Below are 25,603 nucleotides of genomic sequence, written 5' to 3' on the forward strand. Positions count from 1 at the left end.
CTGGCAGTGTTCAAGGCCAGGTTGGACAGCACTTGGAGCAACCTGCTCGAGTGCAACGTGTCCCTGCCCATGCCAGGTGGCTGGAACTAGATGAGCTTTAAGGTCCCTTCCAACCCAAACCAGTCTGTGATTCAGTGATTCTTCTCACTTCCCTGTTACACTGACTGTTCATGGGACAAATTCTTCTTTGTACTCCAACAGAAAGTGAAAAGTGGTTCACACTTCTCTACCCCTTCCCTTCCCAACACATGCAGTCAAGCAACCATGGAAAACTAGCCACATCCCTCCTATCTTCGCGGATCTGCTCTTTCTTAAAGGATTAATTGGTGAATAAGCTTGGCTAACTCTTCAGAGTCATAACAGCACAAAAGCAGCAGGAAATCAAGCGGATTAGGGCTCTTGTGAATTAAATCACCACAGAAGGTTGAACATCCACAAGGGAGAATGTTTTTCTATCTTTAACAGAGGAGGTAAGGTAGAGAAAGAACCTAAGATCCTGGCTCTTCAGAGATGGTACTCTCAGCCTTACTGCAAAAAGTCTTCATTTATTCCAATTTCTCAGTGATGTATTTGGTACTAGATTTGCCCTGCATCCAGCTGCTGAGGAAATTTCAATTATACAAGATACCTGATTTGCATTTTCCAAAATGCAGCTTTATAATTAAGCAACGTTCAAGATTAAGCACTTCTTGTGTTGATTTTTAAGTAAACTTCATAATTTAGTTTTAATACAAAAATTCACTCATAAATTAATAACTCAGAACTGTTAGCTGTAAAATACTGAAGTTAATCTGCCAAGAATCTGGTGGGATTTCTTTTAAGAACTCTAATTGCTTGGTTTTCTGTCTGAGGTTGTAGGGCAGCAGAGAGTACTATTTTCTATCTTCAATAACCACCAGTCCTAGAAATTACTTTATTTATACATAAACCTCAACATTTAAATATTTATTTCTAAAACTGATACCAGTAGATGGAACTCCAAAATGATGGAGCACTGCAACTCCCCTCCCTTTGGTATCAGGGAGCTGGGGGGCAGCTCCAGAGTGGAGGGGTGCCTAATTTGGGGTGTCCCTCTAAAAAGACCACCAGCAAGGATGGGGGATGGTGGAGGATGAGCAGAAGCACCTGCAGCAGGGACTGAGAGCACTGTGATATTGAAACCCCAGCAGTATCTGGGGCCATAGTGGCCTATATTGGTCTGTACTGGTGCAAACTGGTTCATACTGCTCCATACTGGGATGTGTAAATTTGCAGATGGTACCAAGTCAGGTGGGAGCGTTGATCTGCTGGAAGGTAGGAAGCTCTGCAGAGGGATCTGGACAGGCTGGATCCATGGGCTGTGGCAAATGGGATGATGTTCAAGAAGGCAAAGCACCGGGTCCTGCACTTGGCCCACAACAACCCCCTGCAATGCTTCAGGCTTGGGGAAGAGCGACTGGAAACTACTCAGAGGAAAGGAGCTGGGGGTGCTGTCTGATAGAGCTGAACATGAGCAGCTTGTGGCCAGGCAGTCAGGAAGCCACCAGTATCCTAGCCTGTATCAGCACCAGTGTGGCAGCAGGGCCAGGGCAGGGATTGTGCTCCTGCACTGGGCACTGGTGAGGCTGCACCTCAAATCCTGGGTTCAGCTCTGGGCCCCTCACTACAAGAGAGACATTGAGATGCTGGAGCGGGGCCAGAGAAGGGCAACGCAGCTGGTGCAGGGCCTGGAGCACAAATGTGATGGGGAACGGCTGAGGGACCTGTAGGAGTTTAGTCTGGAGAAGAGAAGGCCCAGGAGGGACCTTATTGTTCCCTACAACTGCCTGGCAGGAGGATGGAGCCAGCAAGGGGCTGGGCTCTGCTCCCAAGGAACAAGGGATGGAACAAGAGGAAATGGCCTCAAGCTGCGCCAGGGGAGTTTTAGACGGAGATGAGGAACAATTCCTTCCCCAAAGGGTGCTCAGGCATTGGAACAGGCTGCCCAGGGCAGTGCTGGAGTCACCGTCCCTGCAATTGTTCACACACCGTGTAGACAAGGCCCTCAGTGCCATGGGTTAGTGGTGGCCTTGGCAGTGCTGGGGTAAGGGTTGGACTGAATGATCTTAAAGGTCTGTTCCAACCTGGTTGGTTGATTCTATGCAATGATTACATACCCTTAACCCAAATTTAAGCGGATGCTACAACATGAAGTACATCATATTGTCTGCCACTTTTTCTAGTCTCATTTGTCTCCCTATGGCATTCAAGCATGAATTTAACATAGCTTGATCCATTCTGAAGTTCTGTCTTAAAACCTGCAAAAATTATCAAAGATCTACCCGATTTAGGGCTTGAAGTGCAAATCATTGTAACTAGCAATCTTTTCAGTCAGCTGTATGAGGAAGGCCACAGTTAGCTGGTCACAAATACATACTACTGTTCAAAGAACTAGTTCTGCCTTCTTCTTGTGCTCACTTATTGCTTGTGCCAGCAGTCTCACTTGTGCCACACCTGATGATGAGATCAAGAAAGCAACTAAACTAAAAAATAAGCTGATTGAAGAAGTGAATTGGTTTTCAGCCAGAGGGGTTACATGACAAGGCTGCAAAAATGCTAGTAACAATCCAAGAGAGACTCCAGTAAGTCTCTTTGCAAAGACAGTACTACTCATCTGATTTGCAACTCAGGCTAAAGTGACTGAAGACTAAACTCCTCCCTTCAGATCATGGCTTGAAAATACAGGGTTTTGATTCACAAATCAAAGTTTTGAGTTTTTAGGAGGTTTTACCTTCCCACAAAATTGAAAGATGGACCTGACATAAGGATGAAGAAGGGCTAATCTGGATGACACAAGGTATAGAAAATGATACTGCCATGAATCACAACCTTGGATGCAACTAGACAGCTCATTCCACTCATTAAGCACAGTATTTAATTCACAGCCTAAGCTGAGGGCAGGGGGAGCAAAGCCTGCAAAAGGGAGTCAAGGAAGACACTTGGTAAAGTTGAGGCATCTAAATCTAGCCAGCACAGAAACAAGACTGAAATTTTATGTTAATGCAAAACTTAAAGTAAGGCACAAACCAATACAAGTCATTCATGGAAATAATTTCTAAACTGAGAGCTGGTGCAGGAGAAGAAATCTGAAACATATCATCAGATAGGGATTTTATGTGCAAGAAATTACTTAAGCAGAAACCAATCTTCATTTAAATTTTAAATTAAAGTTTTTTTCACAGAATCCTCCTGCCTGCAAAAAGAAATCTCAATTGCCTTACAGCAGAAGAAAGAACAAAACCTTTAATATTGGGTAGCTTAATTAAGAGAAGGGGAGGAGAAAACAAACACACTTACCCACCCCTAAACCACCATGATAAAATTTAACAAAAATTAAAATTAAAAAAAAAAAAACCAAACAAAAAACCTGAAAACAACCATGAAAAAAAAAATACCACCCACCTCCAAACCAACAAAAACACACAAAATAAAACACTGAGGGGAAAAAAAAAAAAAAGACAATAACTTGCTTACATTCTTTCTTGTAGATATGCACAGGTTAATTTGCCATTTTCAAAAGAAATAAGCAAAAAACAGTACATAATTAAAATTTCAGGTTGATAGAGCTGACAGTGTTTACTACAACCAACAAAAAAAAAACTACTAAAAACATTCCTATATGCCTAAGAAGCCAAAAGTTTTGGAGAAAAAAAATACGCAAAATAATTAATGCTGAGTATGCTTTAAATGGAGCTAAAACAAGTAGGAGCTGTTTGTCTGAACAGAGGTTAGATTCAAGAGCATGAAGTTGGGAGAAGGTTGGGGAATCTGTAAGCTTTACTTTAAAAAAGCTAGCAAAAGATAGTATTGACAGAGAAAAGTGCCATAAAAAAGAATTTATCTGTTGTGGATAAACAACATTTGACCATGTTTTCATTAATCTTGTAGAGTAAGTATCCTCTAATGCTGATGAAGTAAAAATTTTTCTGACACTCTGACTTTGCACATTTTGTACAAAGGAAAAATCCAGCGGCAAAAGTAATAAATTAAGCTCTCAAATCTTCACCTAATTTAATAAGAGACCTTAAAAATTTGGCCATCTCAAAAGGTCAGTGAGTGGTACAATATATTTAATACACCACTCATGCTCAAACTAGATAGAATTTTGTTTTCTGGGGGCCCAAGGTACAAGCATAGTTTCCTTCTGTTCCCATGCACAAACTGCAACATCGTGTTCACCAGAATAAACTAGTGGCTTGAAGGATACAGCTGGCAGGCTGGCAGCTATTCTTTTCAGCTCTAGCCCACATCTCATCAACTTGCACAAGCCACTTCCTTCAGCAGTGGTATCACAAACAGTGGTACTGGCTCTCAGCAGTAATGGCTGTCACTGCACCCTGACCAGACCCACTGCCAAATATTTGAACAAGATTCCCAACAGTTGCAGGAACACGTCAAGAGAACAGAAGCAGAGAACAAGTACTGAAGGCACGTCAGCTCACCACTGAAACACTTAACTCTGTGCATCTAACTCACGTCACTTCAGGATCTCTATGCCCACGTAAAGAAAATAAGAAGTCTTTTTCTTAGAACCAATGTAATTTACAGGTCCTGTACTTCCTGAAGCACGATATGAAAGTAACTGTGATCATTTTCTTCCACTTACCTTTCTTGTTAGTAGACTTTTGCGCCTCATTCCACAAGCCTCTAGCTGAAGACGCCCTCGCAGTGCCAATTCAATTAACATACAGCCACGCAATCCTGAGGAGATACAGTCATTCCAGAATGACGTATAACCCTGTGAAGAATGACAGACAGTAAGAAATCTCCATCTCCACAAAGCAAACAGAAAATGAGGCTTACTGCATTCTCTAAGCAGTTTTCCTGCCTTCACACGGATCTGAAGTAGCATCACAACCACCTCTCCTGAAAGAGAAACAGACTCATCCCCTTAGTCACTTTAGTCTTCTGCTCTTCGAGGAAACATGGAAACCTCAGGGAAGTGATACAAAACGAAACAGACAGATATATGAACAACTACAAGATACAAAGTGTAGTTTATACATAGACAAACTAACCTTACTACCTTTAAGACACCAAGCATTTGGCATTACCTACATCACACACGCTTATCTGAGTTTCCCGAGAGATTTTAATATGATATTACATCCATAAACTATATGGCACTGATAAAGTAATAATAAGCTGAAAATAGATATTAAGTAAAGTATGAAATGTACAGGAAACATAAATGTGGCAATCAGTACAAAACAGAGAACTGATTTTTTAGCTTGAATATAGTAAACCAAAAGAAAAAAGTTTTCAAGCAACTATTTAGAAAAGCTATTTTGTTATTTAAATCCTTTGAAAACATATTTTTAAAACTTAATACCCAATATTCTTATGCAGACCGCAAAAAAGCAACCATGTGACATCCAGCAATGCAATTTTATTCTATTCTGCCAATATAGATACATAAGAGACAAGCATCTGAAATCCACTGGACTTACAAATCAGTCCCTAACTAATGCATGCCATTAAATACAGATTTCCAGGAATATTAGAATACTTATTTCTATATAGCACTTCACTGTTTTCAAGACCTGTATTACACAGATGACCAATATTTCTGAAAAGTCTACAAAGTTCTGATTCTTGAGAGTAACTACTGAAATATGTCACAGATATTTGCTTAAAAGGCCATAAATAAAAGGTTAGAAAGACATTTCAAGTTATTTAATCAGTCTTCTAATCACAGCTGATACTTTGCAAGCAACAGCTACTCTCATAAGTCAGCCCTCCCGTAAATCAAGATTTTGGTTAGCACCAGATATTTCTTTGCCGAAAACTATGCAAGATAAGGAGCAATATTTGCTTGATGGGGAGGGTAAAAAAATAAAAACAACAACAAAAAAGAGACTCCTACATTTCACTATTTCTAATTAAACAGTCTCTTTACATAGTAATTTTTGAAATCAGACAAAATACACAAACTAAACATCTACTGCACAAAGTTACAGCTGTGGCACAATATCCACTTCTTTCTGTTCACAAAAAATGTTTTATAATTATGCAAACAATTGAAGTGCTATTTTTTCCCTTCAGTAATGAAAACTGAGTTTCTTTTTATAGTGAGCTGCAGAGAAATAGAGGATGACAGGGAAACTCAGGCTGGAAAGGACCACAGGAGATCTCTAGTCCAACCTCCTGCTGCAAGCAGGTTCAGCTATTAAGTCAGGCCAAGTTGCTCAGAGTTCTATTCAGGCAAGTCCTGAAAACTTCCAGTGATGGAGACTGCACAGCCATCCAACAGTTTTTAATGAAGTGATCCTGAAAGGCAGCTCAAAAAGATTATATTTTTCGTAAATGGAACTGCTTGTTCTATTGGGTTAGATGACATCAAAGTCATGAGAATGCATAAGTTTCCACCTTCCACCCCAGCAGGTAAGGAGTTTGCAGATGAACCACTAGAGAAGGAACACTGTATTTCAATTATACTGCTATGACCAGAGTGAGAAAGGAGATGCTTTAGAACAGCTGGTGTCATCCTGAACATTTTTTAATCCATTAAACTGATCTTTCCAGATAATTTAGGCAGATGGACCAATTGGTTTTGGCACTTACTGCAAAGACCTCAGACAACTGAAGAAACCTTCACGGAAAGTCAGTTAAGCACATAATAGTCTAACTAAATCATCCTTTAAGTTAACTCAAACTTCTTGGTATGACTGAAAATGAGTAGAAGCAGACATTTATCTTCAACACTGGGAACAGCTTCTTGACACCCAATTTAAATGGCATACAGCGTAACTATAAAAAAGTGCACAAGAGAAACAGTAACAGCATTATAGAACTACTGACTATTAAGGAGGTTATAAATAGTGCAGAAAATAAGCAAAAGAAGTAGAGAGAATAACAGTAATACACAGAGAGGGAGCATAAATAATGTACTATCTGCACAGGAAAAAATTGCCTTTTCTTTTCCCACAGACAAGGTCTAAAATGTTTTAAATGAACCTAGCTCACCAGTTAGAAAAGTAAGAGGCCAACTTCTTTTCTATGTTTCAACTGTTTTTACATGAAAGCAGAAGTTTTTTAAAATACCCTTTAAATAGAAGTTAAACTCACAGCAGATTGATAACAAAGTCTGACAGACAGCAATGTATCTGTAAACCACACATGGCTTTGAAAGCTCCCATACAGTTGAAGTCAGTGTACACTGATGGAGAATTTGTCATTCTATCCACACCATTCCCTGAACAGGTTACCTCACTGCTCATTACAGGTTATGGAACAGGATAGGGATTTAGCTTGATCATTTACCACTGTTCTCACTGTTATTTGAAACACCTAACAGCCTCAGAACACTTAGATTGAAGATCAAAGGCCACTATTTATAGATGCAAGTCATTCCACCATTTAATGCTCTCAAACAGCACTAGTTTTCTCACAAACACAACACCAAATAATTTTACTTTACCCTTCTTCCTACAAGTCTTTTATAATTATATAAACATCCAACCTCAATGAAATACTTACATCATTAAAGTTGCTAAGCATCAGGAAAAGAAAAAAAGAGATCTCACAAGGCAGGGAATTATTTTTATCTGACAGCAATTGCGCTACCACAGCACTTCAAGCTATGAATAGCTTGCAAGACAAATTTTAACAGTACACTGATTCAAAGATCAAAAGAATATTTACAACTGACATGTTTATTTACACAAACACAGCACAAAAGCATTTTATGTCAGAGCTGACCTAGAATTTTCAGGTAAAAACTAATTTGCTAGACAAGCATAAAGGGAAATGAGAATAGTTTGTAATAGAAACTTGTTACTGTATTAACTTTGAAAGCTCAGACTTTCCACCCAGGTATGGAAAGCACAGAGCTACAACAAAAATCCACTTTGTGCTTAGACTGTTATCCAAAATCCATGTTCATTAGGCCATTTCTCTCCCACCACCTCCAGCATTTACTCGCTTTCTCCTCTTCCCATTCCCTTTATTTGATTTCCAGCTCACAGAGGTCTTCCAGTTCAGTTAGCCATTATTCACATGAAACTCTCACTACAGTCCATCTCCTAACGACTGTCCTATACCTCAGGGTGTTACCCAGCCTACCTTATCTTTCATTCCCTGCTTTTTCCTTGCCTCTTTAGCTGCACTTTTCTGTCAAACTGTGACACTCTCCCTCATACAGCAGCACCCTTCCCCATCTCATCTTAGTGTGACATACAATACAGTAACTTATCACTTTGAGATTTATAAAGATTTGAATTTGTGGCCCTCAAGGATTTTCTCAGATCTGCTCACACAGATGGTGGTGCCAACAAGACAGCAAAATATGCTTCTTACAGTGAGCAGCCATCTCATTCTTGTCTCTGCTCTGAGAGGGACAAAGCTGTGTGATATACAGATGTACAAACAACTAATCCTTACCAAAATGCTGGCTCTAGCTCTACTAAGCAAAGCACAAGCTCTTGCAGCTTCCTTCTACTTACTGTAGGAATACCCCAGCTCATACCTGTATATAAAACAGTGCAAACTTTAATTCATATCACTCTCTAACAACATGCTTTCCCAGTTTGCCTCCAGGTCCCTGGTTCTCAAACTTCACAAAGCTATACTTAAAATGGAATAAGGTCCTAGGACTTGCAAAAAGTGTGTCTAAGGACTGCTGAAAATTATGAAAACTCCTACATAGACAAATAAATAATGTCATTCAGCAATTCAAAAATTATCACCCAGCTTCGAAAAACCTATTGGGATCATCTGTGTATGCTATAATAAAGCCACAGGTAGATGAACAAACTACAGAGAGAAAACACATACATAATACAACAGCATTCAGAATTTGGTGGATATTGAAATATTTTATTGAAGCACTCCGTACAACTGATGTCATTTCACATTTATGGACATTACCTCAAAATATTTCTTGAGGAACAAATGAAGAACAAATCTTTAATGGATTAGAGTGATGAAGAAAAGACTCACACAAGACCAGGTAATCTTTTAGTTAAAGTATTTTTTACATTTTACAACATAAGAGTTACTAAAAATCTCTCCCCGCTACAGAAATATACATTTTCTCTGACTCTTCAGTTAACGCAGAATAGGTGCCAATAGCACTATACCTGGCACAGACCAGAAAAGAGTGAAAAATCCACTAAAATCTCTCAGATTCAAAAGAAAATAAAAGAAACACTTGCAGAGTTCCAAGCCTGAGTCTTTAAGATATACACATGATAATAAGAGAAATAAAAATTCTGTGTTTAGCTTACTTGGTTAAGGCCACCTGTTTACATTGTGCTGTACAATAATTCTGTAGACTGTAGCTGCCAATGCATTCCCTGATACAACCCAGGGAGTCTCAGGCTATTACAGATTACTTCGCAGACCACAGAGCCATGGCTAATGGAAATCAGCTTTGTATGTCTTTCAAAAAAGCATTATAAAGGCATAATAGATAACTGAGGGTTACAACAGCCCTGATTCAGACTCAATTTACACTTATGAAGAACCACAATAGCAGAGTTTCCCTGGAATAATGCATATAACACTACCCAGTCTATACTTTTCTTAGTAAAAGCCTTTTCATTTTACATTCAGACTTAATAATACCCCTTAATCCCCCACCTAGCACCCTCTACCTAGAAGCAAAAGATCTATGGCAGCCAAATGGAAATAAACTACACCTTCTGAAAGAGAAAAATGACTACAGCTACCCAAACTCCTGAATTCTTGTTCTCAGGAAATTCCAAGTTCTTAATTTACAAAAGACACAAACAAACACTTCAAAAAATGGTGAAGAACACAAATTCTGAAACTTCATGTAGAGACAGCAGAGAGAAAATGCTGGTTTAATCCTTTTCTGATGGGTAGCCCCACCAGAAAAGGAGATGGCCAGCTTGGGAAGTAACAGGAAGCCAAGATAAACGCCAATTACAGCTTCTTCAGATTTTGAAAGTATTAGCTTTGATCTGATGGTCTATCAAGAAGACACAAAACCCCTAACTTCAGGGTTTCTTGGCCAGGATGCACAATATAGGTTAAAGAAAGCTTTCACTTTAGCAAACTGTAAATTCTGAATTTACAGGTAGCTTGTTTTCCATTAGAAAAATATTTCAGACAAAAAAAAAAAAAAAAAAATCAACCAGATCTACTTGGATGGTGAAAGGTAGAGAAAAAAACATACTTCCTGAACTCTGCTGGAGTTTGCTATTACTTCTATTACTTCTGCATGGATGGCATTCAAATACTGTGTTGGTAGTAGCAACAGGTATAAAAGTTCTGAGGCATAAAACTACTGTTTTGTTTATAAACAAACAAGTGTTTCACTTTCCCAAACACAGGTTTCTTCCTTGCTATCTATACTTTCCAATATGTGGCAGACTATTTTTATGTCATGTTCTCAGAAATCACAGATAAACATGATGGAAAATATTCTGTGCTTGCTGGCATCATGGTAAGTTACTGAGGGCAATTATATCCAGGTTTATTTAGTCACCTTCACCAAATTTACATGCCAGCATAATAAAAATATATTTTGGACACCTATGGAAAATGCAAAGTTCAGTTCTACTAATAAGATAGGAATAAGAAGAAACACTTGTCAACAGACGTATAGCCTGAGATGGACTAACTAAAGCAAATGTAGAACTTTGGAGAACAAAACAAGCCAAACAAACAAAACCCACACAAACAACTTTGAAAGTCAGTTTAGGTCATTTGAAGTATTGGGCAAAATAAATTGAGTAGTCTGCTAGTTTAAATGTTATCTGTGGGACCGATTTTCATGTTGGCTTAACACAATTAGCAAAGATCCTATTTCTAACATTTACATAGCATGTGTCACAAAGCATACATCTGTGTGCTTACTTTGAGTAGGCACCTCAATACTGAGAAAGCGACCCATGTTTTGTAAACATAAATTCAGTTATTTTTCCTTCCAGTCATTTGCCAGCACCTATAATAAATGCTCAGAGCAATGTAGAGATATTTCAGCCGCTACACCCGATGAGCCAGCTTCATTTGGAGCTTGGCTCAGATGCCTCTATAGAAACGCCCATAGCATGGGGAACAAACGAGGAATTAGAGATGTGTGCACGTCTACGGGGGTATGATGTAATAGGCATCACAGAAACATGGTGGGATGGCTCCTATGACTGGAGTGTTGGAATGGAAGGTTACAGGCTCTTTAGAAAATACAGGCCTGGCAGGCGGGGAGGCGGAGTTGATATTTATGTTAGAGATAGGCTGGAGAGTATGGAACTTTGTTTAGGGACAGGTGATCAGTTAACAGAGAGCCTGTGGATCAGGGTTAAAAGGAGAACAGCTACAGGGGACATTACTGTGGGATGTTACAGACTGCCTGGTTAAGAGGACTCTGTGGATGAAGCGCTCTACAGACAGATATGAACAGCCTCACACTCGCAGGTCCTTGTCCTCGTCCTCATGGGGGATTTCAACCACCTTGATACCTGTTGGAGGGACCGTACGGGCTGGCACAAGCAATCCAGGAGGTTTCTTGATTATGTGAGAAGACAACTTCCTTCTGCAAGTAATAGAGGACCAAACAAGGAGAGGTGCCATGCTTGACCTCGTGCTTACCAGGAGGGAAGGGCTGGTTGCAAATGTGACGCTCTAGGGCAGCCTTGGTCGTAGCGACCACGAGATGGTCGAGTTCAAGGTCCTCAGGACAGTGAGAAGAGCGTGCAGCAAGCTCACTGCCCTGGACTTCAAGAGAGCAGACTTTGGCCTCTTCAGGAACCTGCTCAGTAAGGTTCCATGGGATACAGCCCTAAAGGCAGGGGGGCCCAAGACTGTTGGTTGATACTCAGGGATCACCTGCTACAACCCCAGGAGTGCTGCATCCCGACTAGAAGGAACTGCAGCAGGAGGGCCAGAAGACCTCCATGGATGGATAAGGAGCTGCTAACGAAACTTTGAGGGGAAAAAAAGAGGCTTACAAAAGGCAGAAGCAAGGACAGGCGTCCTGGGAAGAATACACGGATGTTGTCTGGGAAGCTAGGGACCAGGTTAGGAAAGCTAAGGCCCAGTTAGTATTAAATCTGGCAAGGGATGTGAAAGAAAACAGGACAGGATTCCATAGGTACGTAGAGAGTAAAAGACAGACCAGGGACAACATGGGCCCTCTCCAAAAGCTACCAAGAGAACTCGTTACCCTGGATTTGGAGAAGGCTGAAGTTCTTAATGAGTTCTTTGCCTCAGTCTTCACAGGCAAAGGCTCTGACCACACCACCCAAGTCTTGGAATGGAAGGCAGATGCAGGGACTGTGAGAATGAAGACCTTAGGCCCACTGTAGGAGAGGATCTGTTTCGAGACCATCTTAAGAACCTGAATGTACACAAGTTCATGGGACCTGATGAAATCCATCCGTGGGTCCTGAAAAAGCTGGCAAATGAAGTTGCTAAGCCACTGTCCATCGTATTAGAAAAATCATGACAGTCAGGTGAAGCTCCCGATGACTGGAAAAAGGGAAATATAACCCCCATTTTCAAGAAGGGGAAAATGGATGACCCAGGGAATTACAGACCAGTCAGTCTCACCTCTGTGCCTGGCAAAATCTTGGAGCAGATTCTCCTGGAAGGCATGCTAAGGCACATAAAAAACAACAAGGTGGTTGGTGACAGCCAGCATGGCTTCAGGAAGGGAAAATCCTGCCTGACCAATTTGGTGGCCTCTTATGATGGGGCTAGAGAACCAATAGACAGGGGTAGAGAGGTTGACGTCATCTGCTTGGACTTGTGCAAAGCATTCCGACACTGTCCCACATGACATCCTTGTCTCTAAAATGGAGAGACATCAATTTGATGGGAGGACCACTCGGTGGATAAAGAACTTGCTGGATGGCCGCACACAAAGAGTTGTGGTCAATGGCTCAATGTCCACCTGGAGACCAGTAACGAGTGGTGTCCCTCGGGGATGGGTGCTGGGACCGGTCTTGTTCAACATCTTTGTCGGTGACCTGGACAGTGGGATCGAGTGTGCCCTCAGCAAGTTTGCTGATGACACCGAGCTGTGTGGTTCGGTTGATATGCTGGAGGGAAGGGATGCCATCCAGAGGGACCTTGACACGCTTGTGAGGTGGGCTGATGCCAGCCTTATGAAGTTTAGCCATGCCAAGTGCATGCATTATTGGGATACCTGTACTGAAACCACTCATGAGCACAGTCTGCTCAGAAAATATAAAATGCCTATATCTTCGGGTATCATGTATTATATTCATCCCTATCTTCAGGTCCCCATTTTGGACCTCAGCAATGATTACCCTGATCATCATGAATGTGAAGTATACTTTTCAAATCTGACAGGACATCAATATCGTCCCTTTCCAATTCTCTGAAGCAACAGCAAGTTTTTTCAGAGGTGCCTACTAACCTGTTATTAGCCAACACAAAGCACATACAACATAATCCAAAATCACCATCTGTCACCCATTTGACACTTACAGCAAAAGGCAGGCAGAGACAATTTATCTTGAAATGTGGGCTGTGGCAAGTTGTATTTCATAATGGACTTAATGACAACTGCGACAAAACTCTCACTTTTTTAGTCAGGGTGTTCCTCTCTGAAGCAGTCATTTTATGACCTGTAGAAAGACAGCTGGAGAAGGCAGAGGGGAAAGGAATAACAGCATACAGTGTCCAGATGCACTGAAGCAGGTTTAAAGTTACTAGCAATTTTGATCTGCCAGTTTTCATGTCAAAGATGGCTGCTTCTTTCTTGCATCCTATTTCCAACATAAGAATCTGTTGCTAGCAACTTCACAACTTTAATCTGCTTCACAGCTATGACAGTTGATGACAAACACTGTTTTAAAGTATTTTGATTTTAATGATAAGTAGTAGCAGACGGAGAAGCATAAGACTATCATATTCAAAAAAAAGAAGAGAACCATCTTAATAGACTGTTTCCTTTATGTGGTCTCTCTACAATTACTAATTTACTTTGACTTTTTGAAAGCAATTGGAATCACCTGAAGAACTTCTACAACACATCCTTAAAACTGTTCCCAAATGCAAAGAGGGAAAACACAAAATAAAAGCAGCATGTATATAGAAAAGGTAATGAAAGTTTATTATTAATTATGTTTTAGCATAGAATTTCAGTCTTTCCTGTTGACCCAAAAGCTTTATGAATTCCAAATGTATCTATCATCAGTATTCTTCTGCAACAGAAACATTATCTTCTCTTGAATAGTCATGTAAAGTCATACAATTAAATGGAGATACCAGCAGACACGACAGGAGAAGACAAGCGTAAGTCAACATCAGCTTCTAACATCTGTATGTGGTTCCTATCCCTTTAGCTGAAAGTAAAATTGCTGATTAGGAAAAAAGAAAAATTACCTGCTATTGTTAAGGGTAAGTAAATATCTTCTTTGTGATAATGTAAGTATTCGCAGAAATTTCAGGCAGATCAAAGTCAGTAACAAGTTTGCAGATTCTTTAGATTTGAAAATCTTTAGATTTGAAAACCTTTAAAAAAAAGTATTTTATTTAGGAACATCACTCTATAAGGAAAAACTAATATAATTTCTGAATCTCCTGAAAGGTGTGGAAGTCAGCAAGATTGATGCAACATAGGGCTAATTCAATATTGAGCATATTTTATAAAGTATTTGTCCAACAAATCTGATACCTGACTTTTTCAATTGAACCTAAAAACTTCAACCACATCCTTTTTCAGAGAAGGGAATTCTTATATGAGAAATAAAGTACACTTTAGAAAAAGTTTATCTCAGTTTTATTTCCAGCATACTGTTGCAAGAAACTTCTCAATACAAAACCAAGCAAACAGGTCTTGTAAAAATGAATACAAAATTAAAAATTAAAAAATCCACAAATGTTTCCAAGTTCTCAAAGATAAATAGAAGAGCTGGTTCATACAAGGGGACCTATCTATTTATTTTGATAATTTGAAGCCCTTAGATCCTCTTGTGCAGCCAGCCAGCATTTGTTCAACTAGGTCCTTGCACAGATTTCCATAAAACACTGATTCAGCTTCAGTAACCTTAGACAGGTTATAAAAATACAAAGCATCCTAAACTCCAGTGAGAACCAATTAAAAGTCTTCTTACCAGCATAACTAAACATACTTATAAGACGGTGGGGGGAAATACAACCACTACAGATCAACGACCAAAGGAAAAGCTTCATTGCAACATATCAAAGACAGGCTAGAATGTCCAAAATTACTTGAATCCTCATGGTAAAATCAGGCTGCTCTTACAAAAGGTATCTTATATGAACTAATCCATTTCCATCTTCACAAGATCAAAAAGACCTGTTCTTTTCTTTCTAATGCAGGTTAGGGTTGGAATGCAATTTAATCTACCTGGAGACAAGTATAACCACAACACAGAAGCTGCAGCTGTGAGTAAATCTTCAACAAGGAAAACTGACATGGTCAAAATGTGAATGTGCTTTAATGACCTCCATTACTTTCTGAGATACATTCAATATATACATTTCAACTTATTAAGCCTAATAGCTATTGATTTTTTACCTCTAAGAAAATCTTACACTTCAGTGTAACTTCATGACACTACAGTACTGCAAAATGCCAAACAGATTAAAACATCAAACCACATTTGGCTTCTCTGAATGCATGCTCTGTCAAGACCCAAATCAATCTCCTTTGGCAAGGAACCTCCAAATCTATGGTCCTACCCCAACCTATTTACACTCATCTGAAAATATAAAGTTCAAGGTTAGGGTCTTGTTTAAGTATGTCTTCAATAATAGTTTCAATATCTTCAATCCTCTATGGACCTGTAAGACAAGAGAAAATAAAAGCCTCCACAATTCTGGGATACAAAAATGATGCTGAGAACACTCTCAAAAAGTTTTTTCTCATGTTTAGGTTCTGAGACAACAAGGAACCCCAAAATGCAAAACTGATTTTTGGTTTTGGCAGCAATAAGATTCAGTAAGATTTATTATTATCTAGAAAATTATAAAAAGACAAACTTTCCATCTTCCTTGTAGAATGGTTTTCACATCTACTATCTACCAGATTACAGAAGCTGTAGACCAATCTGTTTCAAGACATATCTGCTTAGAGACATGATCCAGCTGCACCTGTCAGGAATGCATTCAGAGAATGTATATTTTGTATATACTATATAGACATATTTGTAATAACCAAAACTAAGAGATCTGGGTTTTTTTCAGGTACCCCTTATATGGCTACAAAGGAATTTGAGACCCAGTCAAAAAACAACAGATCTACCTACATAATGAGAGAAAAAAAAAAAAAAAAAAAATGGGAATTTCTGAAGACAAAATTTTAGGAGACATTCATCCCTTTTACCAATTAGCCCCTCAAAAAATAGTAACAAAAAGATAAAAACAACATGCTCAGAAATTGTCAACATTCAAGACAGTAAAGTAAAACACCTGCTAGAGGAATACCCTGGATTGTCTCACATCTCAAAGGTTTCCCTTTCTTCAAGTAATCTGCAATGAAAACTGGATTCCTTTTCCTTCTCTTCACACTAAATTAAGGGTCCATGCCAAACTATACCTAGGTAGCTCTTCACTGCAAATCTCACCTTTCAAGTAAGCCATCACCTTCTCTACACAGAAGGTTGTAACATCTAATTGTACTCACTGTAACACCTAATGATACATACAAAATTTTTGAAAATTAGTATATATTTAAGAAAGAAAAGAAAAGCAGAGTGCAGAAGCATTTATTATTGGAATACTATGAAGTGAGAACTTTGATGTCTAACTGCAGTCCCTCTTCATTTCCTCTTTTGATGCAACTGAAATCATTAACCATTTTGCTGGAACATAAGTTACAGTCTAATTTTAAACAGAAGATGAGTTAGTGACGAAAATCTCTGAAGTGTCTGACCGCAAAACACTAGAAATACTTTAGGAAAGCAAGCATACATATTCTACAAAGTACAGTACTGTTGATAAGAAACTTGTCAGGTATTTGATCAACCTGCCACTGCACTTAAGAATAAGTAACAAACAGCAATTGTTGTTGACTACTGAAAACACTCAAGCCAAATGCTATTACCCAGCTTTTTAAGCATGTGCACAGGCATATATTATATAGACGCATCTCTCCACTAAAATGAAGATAATTATAAAACCTAACTTTGCTGAAGAGGAGGGATTAACACATGCACGCTGCTGAACCCTTATAAGACCCCTGAACAAATCAACACTTGAGAGTCTGACTGTTCATTTAGGAATGAAAAGACAAACTTAGGAGCCTAACTTTCAGCATGATTAAGTGTATACACATGCAGATAATCACTTCAAATATTTGCACGGCTCTTGCAAATCCAGCTTCCAGCAGGGTCCATTCTCTATTCTCCATATTTGGTGCAAAATAAAGATATAATTTATTTATTCCATAAACTGCAAACTGATTTACACACTACCAGCTACTGTCCCTGAGTACAAAATCCGACATTTACTTGAAAGTGTTTAATTAGAATCAGTGCTTAAATCCTCCACAGCAGATATTTCAGTTTAAAAACCCCAAGTCTTCCCACAGCAGTAAGCAAATATAGCATGCATCCTGCCTAGATCTAACAAGCAGAAGCTTACAACACAAATCATGCACATATGTAGCATCTCCTAATGGAGGGCTGACCCTGGCTGGCAGCTGAGTCCCACATAACCGCTCCTCCAATCTCCTCCCAGCAGGATGGGAGGAGAAACTAGGAAAAGTGAAATAGCCAAAACAAAACTAAGTCATGCAAAATACTGACTCACCACCTCCCACAAGCAGACTGGTGCCCAGCCACTCCCCAAGCAATGACCAGCTACCCATCCCGGCCTTTCCCTTCCTTTTTACTGCTGACCATAAAACTGCACAAACACTGTTCAGCAAGACATAAAACAAGGGTGTGTTATCAACACTGTTCCAGTCAAAACCTGAAGACATAGAACCATACTAGCTGCTATGAAGAAAATTAATTCTATCCCAGCCAGGTTCAGTACAGTTCTCCTAAAAACAGTGAGAAAAACCTAAATCTGGTATGCCCTTCTAATACAGACAAAGCAGGTACAATATCAGCTGACTAAATAATAGGTGGAAGTTTAACTAGGCAACATTAAGACTACAATTCCCTCCTCTAGGCTTATAAACATACTGTATCTGCCCCAAACACAACAGCTATCCTTCTTTTCTACTTTTTCTTCTAGAGCAGTCACAATTTAAAACACTATGTGAAGCACAGTGTCACTTCAAATTAGGGAGCTGTACACTTCGAGGGATCTGCATCTGGTCATTAATGTGGATTAATGACTCTCTTCCAGAGTCATGTTTTGGGTGTTTAAACTTACCCTAGCTTTCTTTCAGATTGTTCTTTTCAGAACAGGCCTCTCACTTGTTTCACTTATCCAGGTGCAAACAATTTTCAAGTAACAGACTATCCTGTAAAAATGCCACGTCAACATTTTCAGTGAGACAAAAAAAAAAAAAAAAAAATCACTCATTGCACTGTTCTCACATTAAAAGGTACAAGTTCCTTCATTTAGTTCTCAACATATAAACTGAAAATGTCAGCCACAGACTGCAGATGCTGCTAAAGCAGAAGTCTCATTCAAATATCCAGCACTGGCAAAGTAGTGCAAGGCTTTCTAAGTCACAGAATCATAGAATAGTTAGGGCTGCAAAGGACCTTAAAATCATCTAGTTCCAATCCCCCTGCTATGGGCAGGGGCACCTCACACTAAACCATGTCACCCAAGGCTCTGTCCAACCTGGCCTTGAACACCACCAGGGATGGAGCATTCACAACCTCCCTGGGCAACCCATTCCAGTGCCTCACCACCCTCACAGTAAAGAACTTCCTTCTTACATGCAATCTAAACTTCCCGTTTAAGTTTTCACCCCTTACCCTTTGTCCTATCACTACAGGCCCTAATGAATAGTCCCTCCCCAGCATCCTTATAGGCCCCCTCCAGATACTGGAAGGCTACTATGAGGTCTCCACGCAGCCTTCTCTTCTCCAGGCTAAACAGCCCCAACTTTCTCGCCTGTCTTCATACAGGAGGTACTCCAGTCCCCTGATCATCCTCCTGGCCTCCTCTGGACTTGTTCCAACACTTCCATGTCCTTTTTATGTTGAGGACACCAGAACTGTACACAGCACTCCAAGTGAGGTCTCATGAGAGCAGAGTAGAAGGGCCGGATTACCTCCTTTGACCTGCTGGTCACGCTTCTCTTGATGCAGCCCAGGATACAGTTGGCCTTCTGGGCTGCGAGGGCACACTGCCAACTCATGTTCATTTTCTCATCGATCAACACCCCCAAGTCCTTCTCCACAGGGCTGCTCTGAATCTCTTCTCTGCCCAACCTGTAGCTGTGCCTGGGATTGCTCCGATCCAGGTGCAGGACCTTGCACTTGGCATGGTTAAACTTCATAAGGCTGGCATCAGCCCACCTCACAAGCGTGTCAAGGTCCCTCTGGATGGCATCCCTTCCCTCTAGCATTACCAACCGAACCACACAGCTTGGTGTCATCGGCAAACTTGCTGAGAGCGCACTCAGTCCCACTGTCCATGTCACTGACACAGATGTTGAACAAGACTGGTCCTAGCACTCATCCCTGAGTGACACCACTCATTACTGGTCTCCAGGTGGACATTGAGCCATTGACCACAACTCTTTGTGTGAGGCCATCCAGCAAGTTCTTTATCCACCAAGTGAAAGTGATAAGTGATTGATACTGATCAGGATTGAATATCTGGCATTTACTTCAACCCAGCCTTCTCTACTGTTCAGCACAGAAGACATACTGAAATGGCAACGTGACACATTGGAATGCTCCTCTTGCAGTAGAGACTCATTGTGGTTGAATGTGGAAGTACCCACGTGAAATCAAGCACCTACTGAAATAAAACATGGAAATGCAATGTGCTGTGTTGCACAAGAATGACTGGCTAAACAGAAACCTTATGGTACAACCCATGTACAAAAGACACCCAGCCTGGCAGTTAAGGACTTTGTAAATAATACAACAACATGATGCTATCTAGTAAGACCATAAGGGCGGATGACTAGGAAGAATATAGCAGTAAGCAGCTTACAAGTGCTTCGAAGAATATCAGCAACAGAAAGATATGCTAAAACCTCAACAGACTAATTTCCCAGTGTGATGAGCAAATCCTGTAACATCCACAAATACCACAAATAATAAAACAGCTATGAGTGTAACACCTCTCCAGTTACAGAGATCTTGCTTATAGGGCATACTATGTTATTATCTTAACAGTCCATCACAAATAAGGGGGGTAGGAGGGTAAGAGAGAAGAAAAAAAAATTTTAAAAAAGGGTTGAAATTCAGTAGCTTAATATAGCATATAGTGGGGAGGTGAGAAAGACTTGACATGCATAATACTGGTTTGCACACAGACCTAACAGCTCAGTCATAGTACCACACACTTGTGTGTTCCCAGCCTCATATAAAGTGTATTTAGAGAAAGAGAACAGTAGTACACTATTTTATGTGTAACCTTCCATTTTTATATCTGAAAAGCATATAGGAAATTATTCCGAGATAATGTGTTACGAATATTTCTGGAAGAAAATAGATTACTGAAATTGATCTAAAACCTGTTTGTAAGCCAATAAAAACCCAGTTAAAAGTGACACATAAGTTGACCATTATATTTTTTCTTTCTTTACTCAAAGTTATGAGAAAACAAATTGAGAATGTTATTTACGCAGAAGAAACAAAGCCACACATTTACCTCAGACTACCTTCCTTTTCAACACAACACAGGAGTGACTATGTGTTGCAGTAATTATTTACTCTGTGAGCAACAGTCGTTCTTGAATATACTGGTTACAATACTTAGCCGGTTCAATTCAGCCTTGCAAAGAAGACCTGTTACATGTAGCTTAACTAACTGAGGTAAATGATGCAGCACCTGCACTACTTGAGGATCAAACAACACCTGAAATGATACCAATTAGCCTTCAGTTCCATGATTATCTCCATTCCAGCAAGTAGCAGCAATACCTTCTTATATATATTTTTTTTTTATTTTATTTCTTTTTAATAAAAGCAGCTTGCTACAGGGAGATGAAGATGAGTTACAGCTTTGTTTAAGAGCACTTTGAAAAAACTGAGATGCATCACTAGAAAGGCTCTGACAATGTTTCTTCGCCCTACACTAGACAGCTTGACATGAAAGAAGGGACTACACCACTCTGAAATTATATATGAATAAATAATTTAAATTACAGATTAGCCATGCTATAATAGTGGGGATAGCCATACTAGCTGCATGCAAAACTAGGAAACACAAACACCATTTCTACACAAAGTCAACTTGTATCCGAAATGCTGCTTTCAAATCAGCATGTCCTCCAAAGAACACAAAGAGCAGGATTTACTCAGCAGCAAAGAGGCACTTCACTGCATCATGCAGCACATAGAATTGGGGTACTCCTTCTCCTACATCTCCTATCTTCTCCTACCCTGTAATTTATGCATGGACATGAAATTAAAAAAAGGACCAAGAAGGTAGAAAATTATAAAAGAAAGAATTTTTCACCACAGACATTACACACTTTGCTGTTATTAGTCCCTGAACATTTGAGAAAACGCATGTCTTTGTCAAGGTTTCAACACATTCATACATCATTCTTCCGACTGAAATGCAAATTCCCAGCAGACGCCTCTTCATGTTTCACTCATTTGTCTCATTTTCCAGCAAAACTTGGGAGCTTCTGAGTTGACATTAAGGCTGTTGCCGAAACTTTTTGTATAAGAAAAAAAAGGGAAAAAAACAAACCAAAACAAAATAAGAATAATAAAAAAAAAACAACATCAAAACATAAAAAGATATTTTGAAGACTTTTCAAAACCTGCTTGTTACACAGGCAAAAAAACCTCGACCATCATAATATCAATTTCCCTGATCTTCATATCAGGGAAAATGCCACCCACACCCTGAATGTTTTCAAAATTCGTATTTCACCTTTCAGAAAAATCTCTTCTGGATTAAAATACAGGGTTCAGTAACAAAGCCAGACACTCATCTTTCTAATAAGAATAACGAAACTACATTTCAGGACTAATCTGATCCACACAAAACAGCATATCTGAAGCAGGCAAACTAGCTCCCTAATAACTTTTTTAATTCGACAAAAAATTTAAGCTGGACACCTTGACAATACCTATTTGGACAAAAAGCTATGCTGTAACACTAGCAATAAATGGAAGTTTCTGAAGGCCAAAGATAAGTAGCAAAGATACAACATAATTCATGTACCCTAAAAGGTGATTTAACATTACTTCACTCTCACAAATGACATTTTAGTCTTCACCAAAGGAAGGGTAAATAAGCCCAGAAATATTTACTGCTGCAGTAGACCACAGTGCATGATGATTATTTCAGCACACCATAAATAAGTTTTCTTTCAGCAAGTAAGGAATTAGTTACAGACCAAATAAATATTTTATCTTACTAGGCACCAGGTCTCAATAGCTGCTTCAATTTGTTTCGTTGAGGCACACTGTATAGACTGTAGAAGCAGCTGTGTGCATTGCCGTATTTGAACAGATTCCTAACATGTATCAAGAGAGGACTCCAAAAAGGAGTGGAAAAAAACCCCAAACCAAGAAAAAAAAAAAAAACAGTTAAGAGAGCACAGCCACTTAGAAACCTCTCAGTTTACTATGGGACTGAGTTACGAGATGTCTGAAAGAGCTGCAATGAACAAACTGGCCCATACTCATAACTCATTAGTCATTTTTAAATAAGCTAACTTTAAACATTTACTAATCCCTTCTTTTGGGAATGATGACCTCAGATGCTTCAGTATTTCTACAAAATAACCTCCTTTTTATTGTGGCTTTGACCTATCCTACCACAATACTATTTTTAACCTTATACAGCAAAGTATTTTACTTCAGTGAGCATTTTTTATTCCTATAGCAACAGGGTATTGCTCTACTCTAAATGGACGAACACGACTCTCCTTCCCAGGCATGTTTCTGAAGGGTTTCCAAATAAGCGTAGGTGTTCTTGTGATGCTCTCTGAAGAATTCTAGTAACATATTTTGTTCCAGTATATTACCTGCTCCCCCAAGGACACCGCATCTGTCACGTTATGCAAGCATGCACATATTTCAGCACTTATCCCTCATAACCTGTCTTGACCTTGGAATACAGATGTAGCTATGTATACACAGAATACACAAATGGAAGAGAAACCACTGATGGAAAAGAGAAACCAGTACACATACATCAAGTACAATTCAATTAGGCCAAACAGGGAAAACATAAGGATGAAGAAAAAAAAAAAAGGAAAGAAAACAACTACAAAAAAAGGCCATGTTCAGAACCATGTGCAAATGCAGTTAATTGTGTTCAAGCACTGAACAGAACGGAATTCAGGTGTGCTGTGTTCTAGGACAAACAGACACTGTCACCACCAACCCCATACTGCAGTAGCAATCAGGCAACAACTCGCAAGTTTTGCTGTGGTTGTCCACAATCCTGAAAGCAGGTTTCAGATGCATTATCTGACAATCTCCTAGAAACATTGAATTCATCAATCCATCACTGCCTGAAACACTGCCTCCTAAGAGTAAAGACTGCCACCTACACTAACAAATTATAAGTGGTCACTCCATACACAAAGCATTCCGTGTATATGTACATGATGTTATGCCACATTCACCAGTGTTTAACTTTAGAAAAAAAAATGCACGAAACCCTGAAAGCTAAGTTCAATGCCTATATCAGTGACTTCTGAGAGAGAAGCTATTTTTAGGGAAATATGTTCTTCGGCCAATTCTGACTTTTTTTTAATTATTATTTTGCATTTGTTTTAAATTCAACATTAAATTATTGTATCCTGGTGGAATGAACAGGAAGGATGTTATCAGCTTTAAATTTACTGGCTTTCAGTTGAGCTTATAGCTCACACACTTGCCTTCGCCTTTCCCTCAGATTTTGTGCAGTTTTACAATTCTGCTTTACAGACCCTATACTGCTTTTCTCTGCTTGCTGTCATGAGAAAGTCTCACACAGATGTCACAGAAAAAAATTTTATTGGAAGTAAAAATTTTGTAAAAAGCATTTCCAATAAGTAAGTAAATTATGCTTACTTATCATTAAAACAATAAAGAGCAATAACAAAAAAAAAAATCACCTTTGCAAACGAGTCTACCATTTCCAGTTTTGAAAGGAAAAAACAGGAACAAAGTGTTTTACATAGTGCAGCTTGTACACAGTGGTACAAGCAGACCCAAAACCAAAAATACAAACCCTAATGATTCATTCATGATGCGTTCAAAAACAGTGCATGGTACAGTTTCTGCATATAAGCCCCCTAACCTAGAGATGATATTAGCATTCTTTTTGTCTGATGTCTCAACTGCAAAATCCCAAGGGATTTACAGGTGTCTGTGCCACTATTAACCTTTCAGTTCCTTTCGCCATACAAAGGAATACTTGATCATCTGCAGTGTGCACCACTGCTGCACTTAGCAAAGTTAGATTATTTGCAATTTTAATGCACACCAGTGCAAATCTGCATTTTTAGGCCCAATATTAACTATTAACTTTTGATTATACGACAAAGACTTGCACCATATATTCTTTCTAGGCAGAAAGAATCTTTAGAGCCTAAGGCCCACAAATTCAGCAGATTTAGCACACAATCCACAGAAAAAAAAAATAGCAGAAAGATCACCCAGTTTATCCCACCTCCCCCAAGGCAAGACCACAATCTGTGAAGTATCTGCCTTGTCACATCCATCTTACTTTTCTGCAAATATTCAGCTGTGTAGAAAGAGAAGCGTGCATATACACAAGTCCTCAATTCAACTGCTGAAAGTACATACCACTGAACATCTACAAAGTTTAACAGGATGCCATGGCAAGGTCCATGTGCAAAAATGGGATGGCAAGAATATGGCCTAAAACACACAGTCAGTGAAAGAAATAATATATGCTACTTCAGCAGGTATGTATACAGATATAACCACATGCATTAAAAAACCCCAAATGTTTACCAGGACTACTCTTTAATCTATTCACTACCAAACCAGCAAACCTATTTTAGATGCAACACACTGTCAAAGAACATATAACCCACCGGCTTCCCTCCTCCAGTATTCTGTCCTCATGAACATGAACAGTTTTAAGAGACTACCATCCAAAGCAATGAACTGGCTTCATTAATGCACTTACCACACACACACAAAAAAAAAAAAAAAAAAAAAAAAAAAAAAAAGGCAGGCAAATAGGTTGCTTATAAAATTCATTGTAACTCGTAGCTGACATATTATGCTTCACAATACACCACTTCAGATTAAACTGTTTCTCCAACAGGTCAGTGTGCACACTTTTTATATTGATTACCTCTTTCAAATGAAACAAAAATCCAACATGCTAGCAGCAATACACCTTCCTCAACTACTGTTATTCACAGTATCATAACAACTAACTTATAAATTCAGCAAAACCACAGAATTATATAGTAATGTCATTTCCCCATTTTGACACACTTCTCATTACTCAAGACCCATTTTTGTCATATATCCCTCCCTAAATTTTAAGGCACTGTTCACATGCATTAGCCTGGAAAGTCTTAGTAGAATGTAAGCTTAGAGCCCTT

General features: G+C 39.3%; 1 protein-coding gene across 1 annotated transcript in view; it reads right to left on the reverse strand.

The window, feature by feature from the left end:
* The window catches only part of GOLPH3 (golgi phosphoprotein 3), a 34,265-nt gene that overhangs the window by 7,582 nt on the left and 1,080 nt on the right, over window positions 1-25,603 (reverse strand). The window contains exon 2 of the mRNA XM_080638794.1: window positions 4,625-4,756. Coding sequence (XP_080494920.1) covers window positions 4,625-4,756 — 132 coding nt within the window. The remainder of the gene's footprint in view (window positions 1-4,624; window positions 4,757-25,603) is intronic.

This window comes from Psittacula echo (assembly GCF_963264785.1).
Source record: "Psittacula echo genome assembly, chromosome: Z".
In the NCBI taxonomy this organism is placed as follows: domain Eukaryota; kingdom Metazoa; phylum Chordata; class Aves; order Psittaciformes; family Psittacidae; genus Psittacula; species Psittacula echo.